This window comes from Neopsephotus bourkii, unplaced genomic scaffold, assembly GCF_033783945.1.
Source record: "Neopsephotus bourkii isolate Nb327-2 ecotype Australia unplaced genomic scaffold, CSIRO-AGI_Nbou_v1 NB_948, whole genome shotgun sequence".
In the NCBI taxonomy this organism is placed as follows: Eukaryota; Metazoa; Chordata; class Aves; order Psittaciformes; family Psittacidae; genus Neopsephotus; species Neopsephotus bourkii.
In genome coordinates, this window is record NW_026901442.1 from 61,501 (window position 1) to 83,387 (window position 21,887).

The 21,887-nt window shown below is 35.5% G+C and overlaps 1 protein-coding gene across 1 annotated transcript in view; it reads left to right on the forward strand.

The window, feature by feature from the left end:
* FCHO2 (FCH and mu domain containing endocytic adaptor 2) overlaps nucleotides 1-21,887 on the forward strand; it is an 85,704-nt gene that overhangs the window by 11,375 nt on the left and 52,442 nt on the right. The window contains exons 3-8 of the mRNA XM_061358599.1: nucleotides 1,779-1,853; nucleotides 2,731-2,872; nucleotides 2,956-3,108; nucleotides 6,307-6,411; nucleotides 12,252-12,350; nucleotides 13,382-13,478. Coding sequence (XP_061214583.1) covers nucleotides 1,779-1,853; nucleotides 2,731-2,872; nucleotides 2,956-3,108; nucleotides 6,307-6,411; nucleotides 12,252-12,350; nucleotides 13,382-13,478 — 671 coding nt within the window. The remainder of the gene's footprint in view (nucleotides 1-1,778; nucleotides 1,854-2,730; nucleotides 2,873-2,955; nucleotides 3,109-6,306; nucleotides 6,412-12,251; nucleotides 12,351-13,381; nucleotides 13,479-21,887) is intronic.

Consider the following 21,887-nt stretch of genomic DNA (forward strand, 5'->3'; position numbering starts at 1 on the left):
TAGTTTTTTTTTAAAGAAGAGAAAATGTAAGAAGTCTGGGCTGCCCCCTTTTATTTTTATATTTATTTAAATACTGGTAAGTTAATGTCTTAATACTGTCAACGAGTTTAAGGTGTTAAATACACACACACAATTCTTTATGTGTAAGAAATCACTCTTCACAGGTGGGAAATTAATAGGTATTGTGTTGGCTTTTTTCCACAAGTTTTTCAAATGTTTTTCTGCACCACTTGCCTGAAAGTGTCATAAAAAGAATTTCCTTGATCAGAAGAAACTGTCAATGCATATATGGCCATTTAACTAAACGGGGGGATGGCGAAGCACAGACCTATGAAATGTAGAACACATTGATAGAAGCTATTGATAATTAACCAAAATACATTGTTCATCATGATAATAAAAAAATAATCACTCTATCTTCTGGGTGTCTGTGCATATATGCGAGTTCCTGCACAGTGAGCAAGAATTCCAAACCTTGGAAACTTAAACTTTTTCTTATCATTAAAATATATGCAAATATAGAAGGAGGATAAAGTTAATTGACTTTTTTTTTGTGGCAAATGACTTCAGTTATTTGTAGATGACCTTTAAAATCTAATTTAGTTGCTGCATTTTACAGTTTAATTTCCAAGTTGGTTGTCCAACTGACTGGATAGTTACTTTCAAATTTCAGTAGGTTTAAATACATGTCCCTCTGTTTCAGGTGACTACCGCTGCTTTGTTTCATATTTTTGGTTGCAAAATGTTGCTGTGAAGGAAAAATAAAAACTTCTGCCTTAGCCATAAGTGGTCAAGTTAGAACTTGAGAAAGGCATGAATTCTTAATCTCCGTTTCTTTTCCTCTCTCTTTTCCCCCCAGATAGAGTAAAGCAGGAAAGAAATTGCTGCAAGCTTTTGCATTTTCAGGAAAAGGCAATTTCTGCTCGAATCCAGGATGCTTCTAAATCTCAGTTGACACTACATATTGAATGTTGATTAAGGACAGAAAATTAAAATAGTGTGTATCTTTACTTTAGCAATACCAGAATAAGCAAGGTTGATGGGGAAGAACTTGCAGGGAGTCACTCCTGTAACACTTTGTGTGTGACTGCTATTCCCTGGTGTTTGCCCCAGCAGAGGTTCTAAGGAAGATATCTATGCTGGTCTTTGGATTTTGAATCTGCAAAGAGACAAGTAAAATTGTGGGTTTGAGTGCAGGAAAATATCCCGAAACTTTGTGTAGGGAAGAGGTTTTCCAGAATAGATTGGAATATATTGAGACAACCCTCTTTAAAAATGAGTGAAAACAGTAGAACACAGTATTTTACATTGCATGTTAATTTCAGTTTTACAAACTCAGATACATTTATGCAAAGAACTTAAGCAAACAAAAAAAAATCAGTTTGTTTATTTAAATGTTTTTGTTACAAATATATTTGATTTTGTTGTTCTGTGTATCTCTGGTGTTTAGACAGTGCTAGGCAGTTAATTGTTATGTCACTTTGTTCTAACTGTTTCTAAATAGTGTTAAAGGCAGAGAGGAAGAGCAAAGAGTATAGGAAGGAAGGAATCATCTTTTTCAAGTCTTGAGTTACTACGTTTTATTTGTTTCTGTTCCCTGCAATAGTCTATTACTGGGTTCTTAGATTTCTTTTTATTTTAATATACTTCTGATTTTGCATATGGTTTTTGAGGGGATCGTTAAGTAAAAAGTCCTTTGATTTGCACCTTTATGATGCATATTTGACTTCAAATATCTTCAAAATTTTGATTATGCTTTTAATGTTTTTCTTTGACAGGGCTACAATAGAAGAGGCATATTCAAGGTCAATGACAAAACTAGCCAAATCAGCAAGCAATTATACACAACTTGGGTGAGTAGGTGTATGTAAGAGATAAGTAAATAACTGCATACATGTTATCAATCAAGTTTGATTCTGAGTATTTTATTAATGAAGTTGAAGGTGGTACAACCTTGCCACCTTTAACAATGATTGTTAGTTCTTCAGTAACCATGCAAGTATCATATAACTATATATACAACAAAGACAGTGCAGTTCTTTATTCACAGTTCAAAACAAAAACCAAAAAAGCCCAAACACGGAGGAGCTGTTTCTCTGTCTAAGGTTGAGTTCCTTTCAGCATAATGAAGGACATGACTTTCTGTCCTATGCTTCCAAGCCTATGATAGAGAGAACATATGGTCTGCAAATGTGGCAGTAAATTTATTTATTTCTATTCTTTCTGCTTTCTGGAGAGTCATTTCTGTCCTCAAAGATACTAAGAATGAGACTTCTCAATAGATTTATTCCATAGTTTAATGAAAGTCTTACCCATGGAGTCGTGTTTTTAAAAACTGGAATGATTTATAAGTGTTTTTTTATTAGAAAGTTTATACCAACAAGAACTCAGACTTCTTATCTAAGATTTATTTATCTGTAGCAATAGGAGCCAGAATTGTGGGCAGCTTTTGTCAGTGGATAATCTGATACCAGTTGTTGCTGCTCTTCAGAGGTTCTCTATCAGTATCACTGTTGTTAGTTTGAACATCAATGCTTTAAAGTTTTAAACATGGAAAAAGTCAGTAGATAAGATTCTAAGTACATCAGAAACATGAAATAAGGATTTATAGCAGTTGTTAAGGGTTTTGTTTGTTTCTGGTTTAGAAACAGAAGCGAACTTGTGGAAACTTATCAATTGTACTTTACCACTATTAAAAAATAAAATAAAATTCGTATTTCTTTAATCTAGGACATTTGCACCGGTTTGGGATGTTTTCAAAACTTCAACAGAAAAACTAGCAAGCTGCCACTTGGATCTTGTGCGGAGATTACAAGAGCTAATAAAAGAAGTTCACAAATATGGCGATGAACAAATCAAAGCTTATAAAAAGGTTGTTAGTTTTTTCTTATGCATGTCCAATGACTTGGTAACGTTAAAATGGTTTGGTTTTGACAACCATGTGATATTTGGCAGACTAAAGAAGACGTTTCAGGAACACTGGAAGCAGTGCAAAATATTCAAAGTATCACTCAGGCCTTACAGAAATCAAAGGAAAACTACAATGCCAAGTGTGTTGAACATGAACGTTTGAAAAAGGAAGGAGCAACACAGAGAGAAGTTGATAAGGTAGTGCCGTGGCATCTTAATTTAATCCGTTGTGTTGTCAATCAGTAACAAATTCACTACCTCATATTAGTGAGTGAAGTGCTCACAAAGGGCTGAAAACAGTAAAAAGTAGTAATTGTGGCTATTTCATAATGTGCATGATATTTTGTTTTGTTTTGTTCACATTTCCTTATCTGTTCAAACTGCACTGCAGTTTTATTAATTATTTTGCATATACCTGCATCATATGGTAATTTTGTTTATTGGCTTTTACAGAAGTTGTGTATAAGTGTTTCAGCATCTGTTATGGTTTTGGATAAATTTCCTTGGGTAAATATGGAAGTACTCAGTCCTCTTTTTATTGAAGAGTAGAGGGATGTTCACCCTTCAGTAAGACATAGTAGCTAATTATACAGTATCTGAAGTCTGGCCCATTAAAAAGAAAATCAAATTGATGTTGCTTCTGGTGCTAATTTAAAAGACTCCAATTTTATGGAGTAGAAACCTAAGGGTGAGTATCTTACTGTTGTATTTAGTCCTGTGCTGGCTTTTTGGGGAGTTTGATCTATTCACAGATTCACAAAATGGCTGAGGTTACAAGGCACCTCTCGAGGTCAATCTGGTCCAACCTTGCTGCTCAAGCAGGGCCACCTACAGCCAGTTGCCCATGTCCAGATGACTTTTGAGTATCTTCAAGAATGGAGAGTCTACCACCCTTCTGGGCAGCCCATTCCATTGCTCAGTCACCCCCACAGGAAAAAAATGTTTCCTGATGTTCAGAGGGAACCTCCTGTGTTTCTATTTGTGCCCATTGCCTCTGGTCCTGTCACTGGGCACCAGTGAAAAAAGCCTGTCTCTGTCTTCTGTGTAGCCTCCTGTCAGTTCTTTGTACTACTGATAAGAACTCCTGTGAGCCTTCTCTTCTCCAGGCTGAACAGTTCCAGCTCTCTCAGCCTTTCTTCATAGGAGGTGTGCTCCAGCCTCTTTATCATCTTAGTGGCCTTTTACTGAACTTTCTCTAGTATGTCCATGCCTTTCTTGCAATGGACAATCCAGAACTGGACACAGTACTCCAGGTGTGGCCTCACCAGTGCAGAGTACAAGGGAAGGAACCCCTCCCTTGACCTTTCCTGTTTCCAGGAAATTAGTAGAGGAAATAGGTCATGTTTCCCTGTCTCTGTGTCTTCTCATTTTAAATCATGGTGCCTCTGCCTGTTCCCATTTCAGTTACATGATTTTCACAGGACTCTGTTCATGTGAGAATGATCTTAGTGCCTTTTATAATCCTGTCTTGAAGGACCAGATAGAACTGTTTATTGTCTTCAGTGATAACAAAAGTGATCTTGTTGACCATGCTCCGAATGTTTTATTTTTGATGTAAAGCCAGATATTTTTTTTTCTAGCTTCTGTCTCCAATGACAGTCAATGTTGGATTCTAGACATGAATCAGAAATACGTGGGTTGGCAGAAGTTTTCCTGCCAGTCTGTTCAAAATACAATTTTTCTGAATTCTTGTAAATAGAATGAAAGTTTTCAGTAGGAAATGTTGACTTGTAACATTATTCTTGTTCAGCTGGATACAAAAAAAAGTTTCAGTCTGATGTCTATGTGAGAAGGGAGAAAGAGGAAGCACTGGTGGGTGAAGGCCATTTTTTTTTCTGTTTTATGTCTTTCCTAGTTTGAATGGTTAGTCCATATTTGAATGCTCTGAAAGCACTTGATCAATGTTTCCAGCGGGAGCAAGTAGCCATGACCATCACCTCTTTCAATCATGTCTTTATTCAGATTTACACTTGTAATTTCAGAAATGTTTGTATTCATTTATTTTAACTTTGGCAGAGAATAGACTTGTTAATTTTAGCACAACATAAAAAATGTTTTTTATCAAAATAACAGAATAATTATCAGAAAGCAGGGAATCTGCACTAATATGGTAAGAGCCAATCATAAGGTGAAATATGTAGTGAAATACTTCATATCTGAGGAGGTATCTGAGTCCTTGCAATTTTCATTGCAACTGAAAGCTAGTGTTAACTTGTAATAATTTCCTGTTGTTCTCTGACATGTGAACTTCTCTATTTACAGTGACTTGACAAAAAATTCTTGACTGATCCTTATACTTTCTCTTACGGTAAATCTGCTAAAAGTTCTAGCAGTTGCTGCATCCAATTGAGAATAAACACGTCCTGTTTTCAGAAGAGATTAGTAGTTAATCATACAAGGTTCACGTGTTTCATCATTTTGTCTGGCCTGCTGAGTAGTTGTTTTTTGTAGATGCTCTTCAGCACATAACAGTCACATTTTACTCATCTTAAACATTATAAGAGACAGAATTTTTTTTTTTGTTGGTTTGTTGGGTTTTTTTGGTGATTTTTTTTTTTTTTTTTCAAAATCCATGCATTTGGGGTTACGTAATGGTTTATGAAGAAACTTACTTTTGAAGTCTTTTAACTGGTCATTTCCTTTTTAATGTTTAAAGTTGGAATAATTTTATTGTAAAACATCAATTATTTTAAAAAAGCAGGTGTTCAGAGAACACCTTATAATTTCAGCATAGTAAATGGCATTTGGGAAACTAATTATGACTGTTTGCTTCTCAGTCATTCCCTTGTGTGAATGTACAAGAGTGAGAATCCTGAAGTAAAATTCAGGAAAAGTAACTTATGGGACTGATACAACCTGTCATGCTCTCCTTTTAATGCCTGAAGGATCCATGTTCTTCAAACAGTGAAGCACTTTCAGGCTCTGTTATTCTGTGTGTATTTTTAAGATAACTGTGCCTTCCTGATTTTATTTTGTTTTTTCTAAACCTCTGACTCTCTCAGAATTCCACAAATAACTCTGCTCTGAATTCTGGTCTGGCTTTCTTCCTGTTTTCTGTCGCAGATCTAAATATTTGAAAAGAACTAATTAGTTAATGTCAGCATTTTAGTTTTGATTTCAAAATACTTATTCTATAAATTCATTATTTCTGATAAGGGGAGGTGATTTAAATCAGGTAGTTGCCTTGTTACCGTTTTATGTGGTTTATGTATAGCTTGAATAGAAATCCATAATAGCTTGAATCGGAGTTATTTGGTGGTAAAAGTTTGTTATGACATTTCACTGTTTTGATATTCCCCTTATAGATCATCCTAGGCTTTCTTTTAATGGTGTCTTTAAAAACCTTGGATCAGATTGTATGTGTGACATTTGACACTTTTTTGCACTGATCTGCAGGCAGCAGTTAAATCAAAAAAAGCTACAGATACCTATAAACTGTATGTGGAGAAATATGCTGCATTTAAATCTGATTTTGAGCAAAAAATGACAGAAACTGCACAGGTAAGTGCTGTGTTAAATGAGTTACTTTTAAAATAACAGATGCTGTTTTATGTCTGAACACTTGATATCGAAGCTTTTGAAAAATTGATTCAAAATAGAATGATCTCCTTTGGAAACCAATGCGGACAATAACGTTAGAAGTAATACATTTGAAGGTAAACACTGACTGTGTATGTTGTGATGGCACTGTCTTGGAATGACACAATTGAATACTAGATTTTTTTTTTTTTTTTTTAAGAAATTTTTAGGAAGACAACAAAATGAACTTCTGGAAGTGTTGTAGATGCATTGATGCACCTACATACATGATTATGTGGGAAGTCTTGTATCACTTATTTCTAAGTGTTCTGATATTGGGATCCATTGTGGATTTCTCAGTGTCCTTCCAGCAAAACACTTCAGTTACAGCTTGTTAGAGTGTCTTCCTTGGGTTTACTTGAGATTGTGAAAAGCACTTGCATGTGTTCGAATTTCTGGTGTTTATTTGGGTTTTTGAAGACTTTTAGTCTGTGTTCCAGAGCATACCAAGTTCTCTGTATCATTGTATATGCTGCTTCTTGTTATGTTGTAAAGTTTCTTTTTCAAATCTGTTTATAACAGACTTTTTACCACTGCTCCAGATTTCGAAAACAAAACTTCATCATTTCTGTTTTTAATAGTAATAGTTAAGGACTGTTTGGCGTATTTATTTTTAGTTCTTGGTTTAGTAAGGCTTTTACAAGATAGGGATTTTCTTTTTGTCTGAAAATTCTTTCACTCTTTCCATTAGCGTCAAAGATTAATTTTCAGGTGGGGATGGAATTATTGGGGAGATTCATTCATACTTGTGTTTTTAACATTTAAGTGGGAAAGTGTTAGGGGTTTTGGTAACTCCTTGGAAATTGAGATTTTGCAGCTTGGGGATGTGTAGGCTGACATGTAAAAAGCACGCCTATCCTCCACTGTAAACTACTTTGAAACCTTCGTTAGAATTTGATCTAGTTAATCTCTAAATAGATACTCAACACAGCTGTTAGAGAAAGGATACCACATATATCACATACCAGAACTTTCCCTCCCACTGCCCAGTCCAGGCATTTGCAACAAAGAAGTGCTCTACTGCAAAATTCTGATTGTAACACAGCTGTTACTTTAGGAGTCTTGACAACCTTTCCATGAAGAGTTGCAAAAAGCATGTTTTTGTGTACATCCTGACATGGTTCTGGTTGAAGAAGCTGTGCTCCCTATGCTTTTATATTTAGTTCAAGTTAAATTTGATTACGTACATTATGTTTCTCTCTTTCAACAAGAAAATTCATGGGTACTGGTCTATACCCATGGCCTGTCGTACTTCTCAGCTGAACCCAGGACACATGGAAATAGGACAACTGATAATTTTGACAGCAAGCTAATTTAAAACATATATTGAAAAAACAGCTTCACACATCAGAGATGGAGAAGTACATGCTTCTTCCTTTGTCAAGTAATTGTGCAAGGAGTATGTTGTAGAACTAATCCAGCTAAAACTTTAAACCAGAAGAGACCTACAGTCTGGTTAAGAGATCACATAAGCATTTTTGCTGGCACAAAGGCAGTCAGTGTGGTACCAAGCTAGTTTAAGCTGGTTTAACATGCGACACTGGCCTGGGCTCGCTTGCATGTATGTCCACCATACACATTTACATCTGTTGCCTTAGCATTTTGTGTCTCTTACTGTAACGTAAAATATTTGCATATCAGTTATCCCCAGGCAATTTGAGTGGGAGTAGGATGGGAATTGGTATGTGTGATTACAATCGTTTGAGAATTTTGGGACTAGGCAACCTTTTTAAACTTTAAACTAGTATGTGTCTTAATAAAATTCTTGGCAACAACTATAATAAAAGAGTAACAAAAGAAACATAGAAGTGTACCATTACTCCTGGGGAGTTTGAAACTGACATGGGACACATATTGCTGCTACTCAAAATGGTAACTTTTTTTATACTGTTTCTGTTAATGTAATTATTTTATTTCCTTAGTAAGCATTCCAGTAACTCCATTTTTGTGTGGTTTTGTATAAATTGCAATGCGCCCTGACTTTTTGCTGTAGACCCCACCTTTTGCTACAAAACAATCAAGTAATACCAGAAAAAATACTGAACTGTTCCATTTATTTATCTCAAATTGTATGCAAATGCAGCTTTTCTGGATCAAGAAGTTCATACCCTGTTTGTTATTTAGCTTGCTTTGGAAGTTTCTGAACCCCCCACGAAAACAGATCTTGTTAATGCTTCTAATACACTGAACAGCAAGTTCAGGCAGGTTGATTTAAATCTTTATTTAGTCTCATAAAAGCTTCATGCTGCCCATTTCTTACCTTACAGGAAGGAGACTATGTTTATGGTAGTTGTCTTATTACTTTCTGAAACAATAAGAAAAAACAAGTATGACTTCAATAAGCCGGCTTTGCTAAACTGCCCTAAAAACTTGTACCCAGTGAGCAAAAATGTTGTGAATAATGGAAACGAGTTCTTTAGAATTGACAGAAGGTAAACATGAAATGGATTTTATCATCAGTGAATTAGTGAAGAAAAATGTAAGGGCTTTCAGCAAATATATTTGTTGGGCTTTTCATCATGTACTAAAAAAAATTAATCCATTTAAATAATCCACTACAACAAAAGAATGAGAAAACTAACAGCTTATTTTTGCATTTAGAGACAGAATATGAAGATGCTCTTTGTTAATCTTTATTTGTGTTATTAGGTAGGTATTACATGTCTAAACCAGGCTGAGATGTAGCGAAGTGGTGGGTGGGGGAACAAAAAAGCCTACCACCACACATTTTTGCTATAAGGGATGTTACAGCTGGGAAAATCTCACCATGGTTTTGGGCTCCTTTGTGTTTCTATGTTTGGGGGTGGGAGGGCTGGAGATTTAGGATCATTTGATTCATTTGCTTTTTTTTCCCAATGCAAAAACTGTACAAAGTTACCCCTCACCACAAACCACACTTGTTTATATGTCCTTGGTTTCTTAATTGCAACTACCTTTTTAATTAATATTTAAATTTTTACTTTGTGATAATAGACACCTGGAAATTGTCCAAACATGACCACTCTAGAAATTAGTATTGCCATTCTGCCAGTATAAATTCGAAATTTGTTTTTAGTGTAGTAGTGTAGCTGCAGCTACAATTTGGTTGCAGAAGACCTACTTTAAAGATGACCTGATAGGAAAAATAACAACATTTACGAATATGTGGAAGCCTACTTCTGTATGAAGCACATCGTGTATTATCTTAATTTAGAGTACATTTCACTTGAAATATATTCATTTGGAAAACAGTCAGTGGGGAGTGCAAGCATTCTCAACTGTTTCAGTGCAAAATCAGTTGTCTTAGCTTAAGTATATTTTATACTGTTTGCATACTATTTTTCTGAAGATAAACATTTTTAATTGCTGTGGTATTCTAGGTACTAATGCAGTAATGTAATTACCTATATTACTAATGTAGTAACGTGAGTAACGTACTCACTTAGGTGTACTTTTATCTTATTCGGACTCCACTGAGGTTTTTTTATCTTTTTCCTCTTTTGTCTTTTATTATTTTACCTGCAGTTATCAAAGTGACTTGTAATATGTGATTTTGAGAGACTGAATTTTAAAACATACAGTCTTTCTAATCTTGAATTGCAAGTTATGGTTTTTGCTGTGATAAACATGGAAGGTTTCATTTTGATTAAAGAAGTAGGAAAATACAGTTCACTGTTGTTTAGAAATGGGATTTAATAGAAATCCCTCATTGATTTTTCTGAGTAAAGCTGTAGTTTTTTAGCAACTGCATAGCAATTGCATAATACAACATGATGTCTTATTTGCCAGATTTTTACCTTGTGAGAAGTTTTTTTTTAATTATTATTTTTTATTGCATAGCACAGTCAATTATTGGAACCCATCAAATAGATGAAAATGCAAAATTATTGTTTAAAAGTTAGAACTGAGTAGAGTTGCGTTTGGATGATTTTGTGTTTGAGCAGCCTGCATGTAAGTAATGTTCAGGAATAAATAATAATTCATTTTAAAAAAAATTGTAAGACTTACAGGAAAATACATGTTTATAAAAAGGAGTAATGTTTGCTTAAACTCTGTATACCGAGGACAGCTAACGATCCAGTCTAGGGATTTTTCATCATTATTGTAGCTTAAAATGCTAAGAAGTGGCTTGCAATTGTTGGGTCATTAACATTACAGATTCATTTCAGTAAATGTTTTAAAAATGGACTGATCTTTCAAACGGGAAAGTAAACAAGCTGGTTAATGATTATATCCATGATATGAACGATGTGGTTGTATCATACTACCTAGCCTTATTCTTTGATCAGAACCTCTTTGTATTATGTACTGTACAAGGCCAAGAGAGCTCTACTTCAAAGGCGTTACATCTTAAGTATAAAACAATAAAAAAAATAAGGAAACAATTGGAGGAGGGGAATGCTTTTTACTGAGTTAAAAAAAAAAAAAAGGTCTCTAAATGGCCAGCTTTTTGATAGTCATTGTAGAGCAGAGTTTAAAGGAGACTGGTACCTCTGTTTTCAGGAGTTTTATGGGAAGCTCAGACCAAACATGAGGGAAACATTGGCATAATTTCAAAAGCTGACTTCGTGTTTAGGTTAAAATTAGGTAGTGGAAAAAGTCGCACATTGGAAGGACACATTGTGCATGTGTGTTGACACCCTGATAGCAAGTGACTGTAGAGATGGACCATATATATATATAGTTTTGAAAGCAAATAATGTAGTTTATGTAATAAGGCAACGAATACAAGAAGTAAGGTCATAGAGTAGGCTATGGAGGATGACCATATCCTCTGCAATTAAAGAGTAAGGCTGCTTGAAAAAAAAAAAAACACAACAAATCTGTTTGATTGATGGCTGGAGAGGTATACAAGTATGGCAAAAGAAAAACTGAGATTTTTAGAAGTTAGATACTTGTTGTATGGAGATGGTTTTGGGAATCGGAGTAGCAGGAGGTGTGAAATGTGAAGGTATGATATTCAGAGAACCCTGTACAAATTGTAGAGAGGATTAAGTGGTGCTCTAAAGTTTGGACACACTTGAAAGGACAGTTACAGAAATAGGAAGAGAACTAAGAGCAGGAGTAAACAAATATTTCAAGACAATTATGGTTGATTGTTGGGGAGGATGGAACATTCTGATCTCTGGCTAGGGAAGGGTCATTAAAAACATTAGAAGTGCTTTTAAAATGGCTGTTACCTGGAAGTGTAAAATGGAGCAAACCTAAAAGATTATTTGCAGTGAGTTTAAAGATCAAAGAAATTGATCGTAATTGAAGAATCAAAGGAAGAAGAGAAAGCATGTGTATATTTTGACCAGAAGGAGAGACTGCTAAGAAGGAAGTACAAAACAGATTAAGAAATAAGATTTCTGTGTTTAGATGGAAAAACGAGGCTTCAGTAATGGAGAAAAGAGGGTGGTTTGTTTTTTTAACTCTTTCTAACACTATTTGGTAGAAATACTAAAGATAAATGAAAATTTAAAGAGCAAGTAAAAAAATTTGCAGTGATTTTAAAAGAATATATTGTAATTTAATGTACATTATTTCATAATTGAATTCTGCACCTTTCTTTCATTAACATTGTAATTACCCAAAGCAAAACCAAGCAAGCAAAGAAACAAAATAAATGGGTGTTTTCTGGGGGGGTGAGGGGTTTTTTGCTTGTTTTGGGGTTTTTGTTTGTTTATTTTGGTTTTGTCTTTTTTTTTCTTAATTATGTGTACTTATTAAAATTTAAGGTTTAGTCTTTCAAGAAATCTTTTCAGTATGATTTCATTACAGTTTCTTGTATTGGTTTACAGAAATTTCAAGACATTGAGGAAACACATCTTCTTCGTATGAAAGAGATTATAGAATCATTGTCAAACACCATAAAAGAAGTTAATTTACAAATAGGAGAGGTAAAATGTTTTTTGGGGTTTTTTTTTTATGCGACATATTTTTCTTAACTATTAAGTGGAAGATTTCTTACTGTGTTTATGGTAATTACAAGATCACAGCTTTCAAATTATGGTAAATTGAACATAAGCTCAAATTTACATGGTTTCCCGTGGCATCCATAAGTTCAGCATCACAAAATTTACAGAATAAGCCTAAATAAATTTAGTCTCAACAAAACAAAATATTTTGACAAAATGAAGAATTTTTGGTGTCTTTCAAAGTTCTGTTCTTTAGGTATTAAATTAGCACTCATTTCACACATAATTGTGCTATTCTTTGTTTAAAACTTGAAACTGTATCAGTCTGAAGTTTCCAGGTTTTTATCAGTAATGGAAGATTTTATAATTTCTTTAGTTGGTTTAATTAATAATCCTTAGAAACAATTCTTAATTTTTGGATGTTTTGAAATGGAGTTTTTATTTGCATGCTGTTAGAGTGACTATTTGTCAGTTTAGAGGTTTTCTGCTAGTGAATAGTGATCACTAGGGTCATACTATTTATTTCTAAAACATATACATATAGTGTTGTTGGAAAAACGTCTTATTAAGAGTATGTAGTTGTTCCTTTGTCATACCAAAAACATCACAACAGTAATGCTTTCACTCAAGCAGGTGGGAGTTGTGATAATACAGTAGTAGCAGTTCACGCCCTTAACTTGTACTGGCTTAGGAGACTACTTGTCTTGCTGACATTGTAATGGGTCAGGTTGCTGACAAATTCAGAAAGTTATACGCACAAGTCATTTTAGATGGAGGAAATTGAAGTAAACTCTAGACCCTTCATCAAGCTCTATTCTTTCATTCTTAATTTTGTATCTGCGTTGTACAAACACTTGCTAATACTAAAATGCCTGTTCATTTCTGGAAGCTCTGTAATATATTTTAGAGGGAAGTATTTTGAACTCCAGCTCTAGAGAAAACTATTTCTTACTTACATTCCTTCAATTACTGTTTTTTAAATTCCTTTTGTGTGTGGTGTGGTTTTTCTGAAGGTGCATGAAGAGTTTATCATTAACATGACAAATACTACAGTTGAGAGTTTGATCCAGAAATTTGCTGAGTCAAAAGGAACTGGCAAGGAAAGACCTGGTAAGAGATTAAAAATAACAGAGTAGGAAATGTTAATTTTAAAACTTTAGGTTTCCACTCTTAATAAAAGGCCAAACCGTTGTTTGTTAGTGTGCTGTATTTTTAAGGTACTTAGACAAAATCATGTGTTATCAATTTCTATGAATAATTTTATATCAAAACTAGTGAATTCTGAGAATTTGAAATTGTATATGTAGTATTTATGTTCATGAAGCATGGCATTTTTTTAGCTCTGAGTTCCTCTACATAGATCTTCAAGGAAGCTTTTCAACTATGTTGTTTCTTGGTACATCAGTGAAATTTGTCAAGAAACAAAGTTCCTTGCACAAACTATGTGTTATTTTCTATGTGTTTCTGCATAAATCATATTTCAGAACTTGAATATAGATTTATAAAAAAATTATATTCAGAACAGATGTCTATAAAGCTGCTTATCAAACTTCTGGAAGAATTGCATCAGTTTATTTGATTAGTTTACAAAACTGTCCATAAGAATAAATTGTATATAGATTGTTTCTTCACTAAGCAGCAAACTGACTAGTGCTTTCTGAATGTATTGTTTGTTGGGTGTGGTGTATAGGACTTTCTTAAAAAAAAATAATCTCACAGTACTGTTTTTCTAGCATTATAGGAAGAATAAAGTATTTAGTGTGTCATACTAGGTGTATGAATACAGGAATTCGGTAGTGTTGTTTTCTGTTTTCTTCAGCACTGAGAGTCCTGACTAGCATCTCTCTCCTCCAGTATAGAAGCACAAATGTCTTCTTAAGAGTAAGGATGTGCATAACACAGTCGATATTAAGAATTTATATTATTAAATATTACTGTTAGGTATCTTACAGCGTCTCTGTTAGGTGTTTTTAATATAACTTTGTTTCATATTCTTTCTGTGATCCACTAATGCTGATACTCATGTGGGCTGAGATTAGACTGTATATGGAAAAATTTCCAAATCTTTCCTGCGTATTTTGCAATTTTTCAATAAAGATTAACGAAGAAAAAGTATGAACGTCACAGATTCAGGTTACATGGGTCTGAAATCAGGAAATTTAGTGGTTTTACCTGTGTTTAGACTAGCTGTTGTGAGATGTCAGTTGCTAGGGATCTCCATCTTGCATTTAGGATTCTTACTGCTTGGGTTACAAAGATACTTCTTAATGTATGCTAGAGCACTCTGTACTTCAAGTCATCCATGTTGTTACTGTGGGGTTTTTTTGCTAGAAAACACTATAATTGCACGAAAAGTTAACACTTCACTTTTTAATGGGAGAAGTTGTACGTGCTCTGTACTTACTTGCTGCTTTACAGAGTTCTTCAAAAGGCCTCTGTGTTCTCTGGGGCCAAATAAAAGTTTTGCCAAATTGCATTTCTTCATTTTAGAAGTATTCTAAGGAAAGATAGCATAGGACAAGGGGTAATGGGTTAAAACTTAAACAGGGGAAGTGTAGATTGGATATAAGGAGGAAATTCTTTCCTGTTAGGGTGGTGAGGCACTGGAATAGGTTGCCCAAGGATGTTGTGAATGCTTCATCCCTGGCAGTGTTCAAGGCCAGTTTGGAAGAGGCCTTGGGTGATATGGTTTAGAGCAAGGTGTCCCTGTGCATGGCAGGGGGTTGGAACTTGATGACCTTAAGGTCCTTTCCAACCCTAACTATTCTATGATTTTATGTTTAGTCTGGAAACGTATGCATCCTGAATTTTCAGTGTTAAATTATTTTACTGATACCAACTTTGTAAAGCAGTCATGGTGCAGAGGGAAAGCACATGCAAATTCAGCAGTAAAAGAATACAAATTCACAAGAAGTTGTGAAGTGTCAAAGACTAGAAACACCAACTGCCAGTGACGTTAATTATGGTTACTGTTTCTATTACATTTGTTGTATCAAGTTATAATCATACAGCTTTGACAGGTACAAAGATTTGGAAGTCAAAGTGAGGTACCAGCCATCTTAAGAATGAAGTGGAAACATTCAGTGTCATAAAGTCTGCTTTTCTTGATTTAAAATATTCTTTTCTGCCTTTGAGGATTGTTCTGAATGGAAAGGTATTGTAACTCGTGCACCAAATGTTGGAAGTTCCTGTGCATGATATATTTATGAATTAGACTGGAGAAAGAGGTGCCTTCTCAGGTAAATATAAATATTCAATGTAAAAGTTATACTCACTTGGCATACAAAACAAATGTAGAAAAGATGTGTTACGTACTTAACTATTGCTTAAGATTCCAGTCCTAAATCTGTTTGAAGAAAATGCTTAAAAATCCGTTAGGACTATGTAGGCCTTCTCCCATACTATCTGTGAGCTACTATACCACCTTAGATGATAGGCTGCTTCTTGAAATACTGAATTTTGGAGAACAAAGTAAACTAAAAAGGTAATCCATAACAAAGTATGTTGGTTTATTTCAGTATATTCTTAACTTTAGTTCCAGTTCTTCATAGCAGAGTTCACTTGCTTTTTCTTATATCTATAAAAATAAGAATTAATCTGAAATGAAGTACTGAAGAGGGCTGTTTTATTGCGTGGACTATAAAAACTGTATAAAGTTTTCTAGATATAGGCAATTATTTTCTTAAACTCTGACCTGCGTTATCTAAACTTTCCTGTTGTATAGTGATGTCCTTTGGACTAGATTACGTGGGCTCCCTCTGGCGGCTAATTTCTGTCACCTGTAATCATAATATGTAGGGACTTGTAGAGTTTTAGCGCTGGTTTGGCTAATACAGGCAACATTTGTTTCAAGCCATAATGCTTTGTGAGACGTTTAAATTGACCTGTGGATTTCTTTTGAATGGCTGTTTTTTAACTGCTACCTAAATAACTTACCTGGTCAGCTGTATCACCTACTTCTTACTGAATTTATTTTAAATACTCATTTAAATTTTAGTTTAGCTTTTAGTTTACAATTTTTAGTAATACAGTATTTGAAGAAATTGTATTCATTTTTTGTTTCTTCCATTCAGTGTAATTAATATAGCCATGTCCGTTTGCAGGTATTTTAACTGATCTAAAAAAAAAAATAAATCACTATAAAATAGTGAAAAACAGAAAGAGAACTGGCAGGACTTGCAATAACCAGTGAAGCTTCAGGTCAGAATTTAGTGTGCTCTGAACAGTTTCTAAAACCCAAGGGGACCTGAACCAAGCTTGAGAAGTGGGCCTATGTGAACCTTGTGAGTTTGAGCAAGGCCAAGTGCACCTGGGTTGGTGTACACGAGCCAGCAATGTGTGATTGTAGCCCAGAAAACCAATCACATCCTGCGCTGCATCAAAGGCAGAGTTACCAGCAGGTCGAGGAAGGTGATTCTGCCCCTCTGCTCTGGTGAGAGCCCACTTGGAGTGGGCTGCATTTAGCTGTCTGGCCCCCAGCACAGGAAAGACATGGACCTGTTGGAGCAGGTCCAGAGGAGGCCATGAAGGATGATCAGAGGGCTGGAGCACTTCTCCTGTGAAGGCAGGCCGAAAGAGCTGGGGTTATTCAGCCTGGAGAAGGCTCCAGGAAGACCTTATTGTGTCTTTTCAGTACTTAGAGATAAAAGTATAAAATATATATGATAAAAATATAAGAAAGATGGGGACAGATTTTTTTTAATCAGTGCTTGTAGTGACAGAACAAGGGTCAATGGTTTTAACTGAAGGCAGATAGTTTTAGGTTAGGTGTTAGTAAGAAATACGTTACAATGAGGGTGGTGAAACACTGTATGGGAAAGGTTCCAAGAGAACTTTTGGGTATCCCATCTCTGGAAACATCCAAGATCAGGTTGAACAGGGCTCTCAGCAACCTGATCTACTTGAATGTGACCTTGCTTATTGTAGGAGGGATTGGAACTAGATGACCTCTAAAAATCCTTTCCAACTCAAGCTGTTATGTGATTTTATGATATGTTCCTGCTGTTAGGTCTAATAGCAGGTTTGATACCATCAGTTGGAAGATGCTTTTATGATTCACATGATCCTGCAGTGTTCATCAGAACTTGTTGGCCACTTCTGATGAATCAGTTTTCTGTTTGTTATAGGCTATTGCTCCTTGTTCCTCGGAAAATTCATTTATTGAATGGCAGAAAATGTCCTTTTCTTCTACTTAAAGCATAGGTTAAATCAATAACTGAAATGATAATGGCTACTCAAGGTTAATGACTTATCAGTAAGTTCTAGCTATATTTACTTAATCTTCTAATAATCTATTAAAAATTAGTTTGTTCCAGTATGTGTTTGTCCATGTATTAGTTTTTGCCCACTACACAGTTTACCAAGGTACCTTGAAGGCCAAATAAGTCTCAGCTATGATGCATTGTCCAAAAAAAGAAAAAGCAAGCCAGTAACAAAATCAAATCTGGATGATTTGGTTTCATTAATTTGCTCTGGTATCAGTGTTAGTGGCTGTTGGTAATTAAGTTGTTCCTCTTATTTTTGCATGTTTTTCTTAAAAATCTAGTAAAAAAGAAATCAAAACTTACTGTAATGCAGACAAAAAAAATGGAAAGCCATAATCTTTGCTGGCTCCTTGGGCATCCAATAAAACAGTGCTCTGCAGATGGCTATTATTATATATCCTGTGCCATTAATCAGTGTGAGAGAGGCACTGGGTCATCTATTCACTATAATTAAAAATAATTCATTGGTTTTTGAAAGATGGATCAAGCAAGTACAAATCTGAATAAGCCAGAACATGATTTGAAATTGCAACACACTAGTAGGCAGAGGAAATCTGGCAGAAAAGAATAGAATGTACAACTTGTGTGTACCAGTTGTGTCTAGAATTTGAGCTGTGGAAAACACAAGCCTGTAAAAAGACTTCTTGTCTCCTCTCACTTTCTCTCCAACAAATTTGAACTTTATGGAGGGACTAGAAGTAGTTTGCATATTTTAAAATGTTGTAAAATCAGTTACTGCAATGCATCGGCTCTTTGGATTAAATATTAACATTACTTTACAGTATTTATTGTCCATGATTGCTGTCGATCAGACATCAGTGGCTCTTGCACATATAGTAGGGCGTTTGACTGCTGTTCCTTTTATCCTTTTAGATATTAGGAGTAATAGTGTAAATCATTTTAAGCAAATGGTGTGTCCACATATAACAAGATTCAGAACAGGGCAGATGTAAGATTCCTACTCTGTTTCTTCTTTCACCAAATCCAGAAAGTAGATGTTTGGTCAGTAATTGAGCAGTAATGCTGATTAAAAAACTGTTGACCTGTTGCTTTTGGAACTGCTGAAACCTATTTCTTTGCCCATACAGAAAAAATTGTCTCAAGGTTCCTGGTAACTCCAGCCATTGTAAAGTTTAAGGTCATGGGTGTCAAATGGAGACATTAATTCAGGACTTTTTTTTCTTTAATCATTCTGAAATTCTTTCTGGCGAGACTATCAGTCTAGAGTTAGTAAATGTATCAGTGACTTAGAAAAGCTGTAATCAAAGAAACAACTCAGTTGGAAAAGACCTTTAAGATCATTAAGTCCAGCCACTACCCCAGCACTGCCAAGACCACCACTAAACCACGTCACTGAGGACCTCATCTACACATTTTTTGAACACTTCCAGGGACAGTGGCTCCACCACTTCCCTGGGCAGCCTGTTCCAATGCCTGAGCACCCTCTCTTATGAAGAAATTCTTCCTAATGTCCAGTCTAAACCTCCTGTGGTGCAGCTTGAGGCTACTACCTCTTGTCCTGTCGCTTGTTACTTGAGAGAAGAGACTGACCCACACCTCACTCCATCTTCCCCCCTGAGCCTTCTCTTCTACAGACTAAACAAGCCCAGTTCCCTCAGCAGTTCCTCGTCACACTTGTGCTCCACACTCTTCACCACCGTTATTGCTTTCTCTGAACCTGCTCCAGTGACTCAATATCACTGTAGTCAGGGGCCCAGAACTGAACACAGTATTTGAGGTGCAGCCTTACCTGTGCCCAGTACAGGGGGGTGATCACTTCCCTGCCCTGCTGGACACACTATTGCTGCTACAGGCCAGGATGCCATTGGCCTGCTTGGCTGCCAGCTTTTAATCCAGAGAAGAACATGCCTCTCCAGGCTATGACGAGCCAGTTTCTCCAGGAGAATGATGTGGGAGACAGTTACAATTGCATTGTAAGGTTCAAATAGACAGTGTTCACAGCCTTTCATCAACCAGGTGGGTCACCTTGTCATAGAATGAAATCAGATTGTTCAAGCCCTTCATGAACCCATGCTGACTGGGCCTGATATCTCTTTTTTTCACTGCACTTGCTGTGTGATCTCATTCAGGATGATCTGCTCCATGACCCTCCCAAGCGCTGAGGTCAGGCTGACAGGCCTGTAATTTCTGGGGTCAAAATGTCCACTACCTCACAAGGTAGCGTGTAACAAAAAAATACCCTGGCATCCTTGTCAGTGTGCTAGTGACTGTTGTCTGTTCTGAGTGAACACATTTAAGAGCTCAGTTCCTGGGAAGCAAACACATATATTTTGAAGTCTTAAAAAAATAACAGTTATTTAGCAATGTGGACTTTTAACAGGCTTCAAAACTGACTGTGATGTTTACTATTTGAATGGCAAGCAAAGCAGTTTAATCTGGGTTATTTACAAATCCATTAATGCTGCTGACATCGAGTATTACCAGAATCATAAATTATGAAAGCTTCAATTTAGTAAATATTTAAAAAAACAGTTTTTCATAGGCTTTAATTCAGCTGATTTCTGATTCTGTTAATTCAACTGAATTATTACTTGATTAGAATAATGTTTCATGTTGCTGTTTGGCAGTGGTGGGGCTTAGTGCAAAGTTTGGTGTGAGTTTATGACTGTCAGGTCTTTTCTAATGGTTTATGTGGGCATTTTAGTCCTGAATGCCTATGTAACAGCATACTGCTTATGTTTTTTCCAAAGTGATTACGAAGGCATTAAAGTGAGCTGCACCACAACTGGGAAGCTAATGCAAGTACTGTAAGTGCAGTCTTACTCCGTGTTAATAATTCCTATTTAGTTTGTTGTGTTAAACTACGTTTCCTATCTAATACAGAAATATACAAGATGAACAGGATAAAGTAAAAAAATAATAATTAAAAAAGGTTTTCAGTAACTGCATTAATAACTCCTAAGAAATCTTAGAAACAAATTAGTCCTTTCCCAGAGATTGAGATGCCAAACAAGGGCCATAGAATATTGAAGCTTGCTTTGATTCAAGCTACTAGCTTTTTATGTGCGTAAATAATGGACTCTGTTTTGAAAGAAAAGACCTGAAACAGTGCTGGGTGTGGCATTTATTTTTTTGAAGTTTTTTGAAACCTATTTATAAACATCTGTACATGTAGTTTATTTGTCAAAGACGCCAGTGTTAGAGAAGAGCAATGGCCTGGGCCTTGTAACCCAAGCTTTTTGAGGTAAACTGTACTTTAAAACTAGGCAAGCAAACACAGGAAGCTAAAGTTGGACTTAAAAGAAAACCCCAAACAACCTATCTTCTTTTATAATAAAATTAAAATAAATCCTAAACTGTTCTTATAATAGTCTGTCTAGTATTAGTGGTCGCTAAGTTGTGTTGCACAGCGTCCCACTTCTAATTAATTAATAATTTAGTAAACAATAATAGCCCAACATGATAGTACATTATACCACCAGAAGCTACCACTGGAAAATTCTGTGTCAGATTGACTGTCTGGTCAACTAGGTCTATATGCCATACTCTTTCTTGAACACAAATATTTATTCTGGCATTTAAAAGCGACTTCTTACTTGGCTTGTATTTAACTTTGTGCGTTCATAGTGGTTCACAGGAAGTGGAAGATCTCTTATGCTTTGTCTTCATTATCATTTTTATTATTGTCGTAATTGTTACAGATCACCTGGGTGGCCTTCTGTGTCAGTAATTCAGTTTTAGATTATGGATATTGATTTGTCTTCATTTTGGCAGTGTAAGGGGGTACTTTTGACCTGTTGTTTGAATAGTAGTATGAGGGTAGGAAAAAGGAAGGTGTCCAAGCCCTAGCTAATCAAACTAGCTGCTCAGACCTAAGCCCAGGTTTAGCCATAACAATAACATTTCAAGTTCCTGTCTTTTTTAATAGTGTCTATAATTCAAATTTTTTATTTAATAATGAAATTTTGTTTTGAAGAGTTGCTCTCCCAGGGGAAAGGGGATATCTGGAAAAACTAAGGAATGCTGTTACTATCATTAAACTTCTCAGCCTTGGATATTTAGTTTCAGAAGTCCCTCCCTGTTTCACTGTTATAGTGGATACAATCCTTCAGAGAATTGTGTAGTCCTGCATAATTTTGGATAGCCTGGTTCAGGAAGAACAGACAGGAGTAGAAGGTTGTCACATGCATTTCTTCTCTTTGCAAGCAGTGATTTGCAAATTATCTATATTTTATGGACAATATTGGATAATAGTATGCATATTTTGTGTCTTTAAATGCTGAGATATATTTCA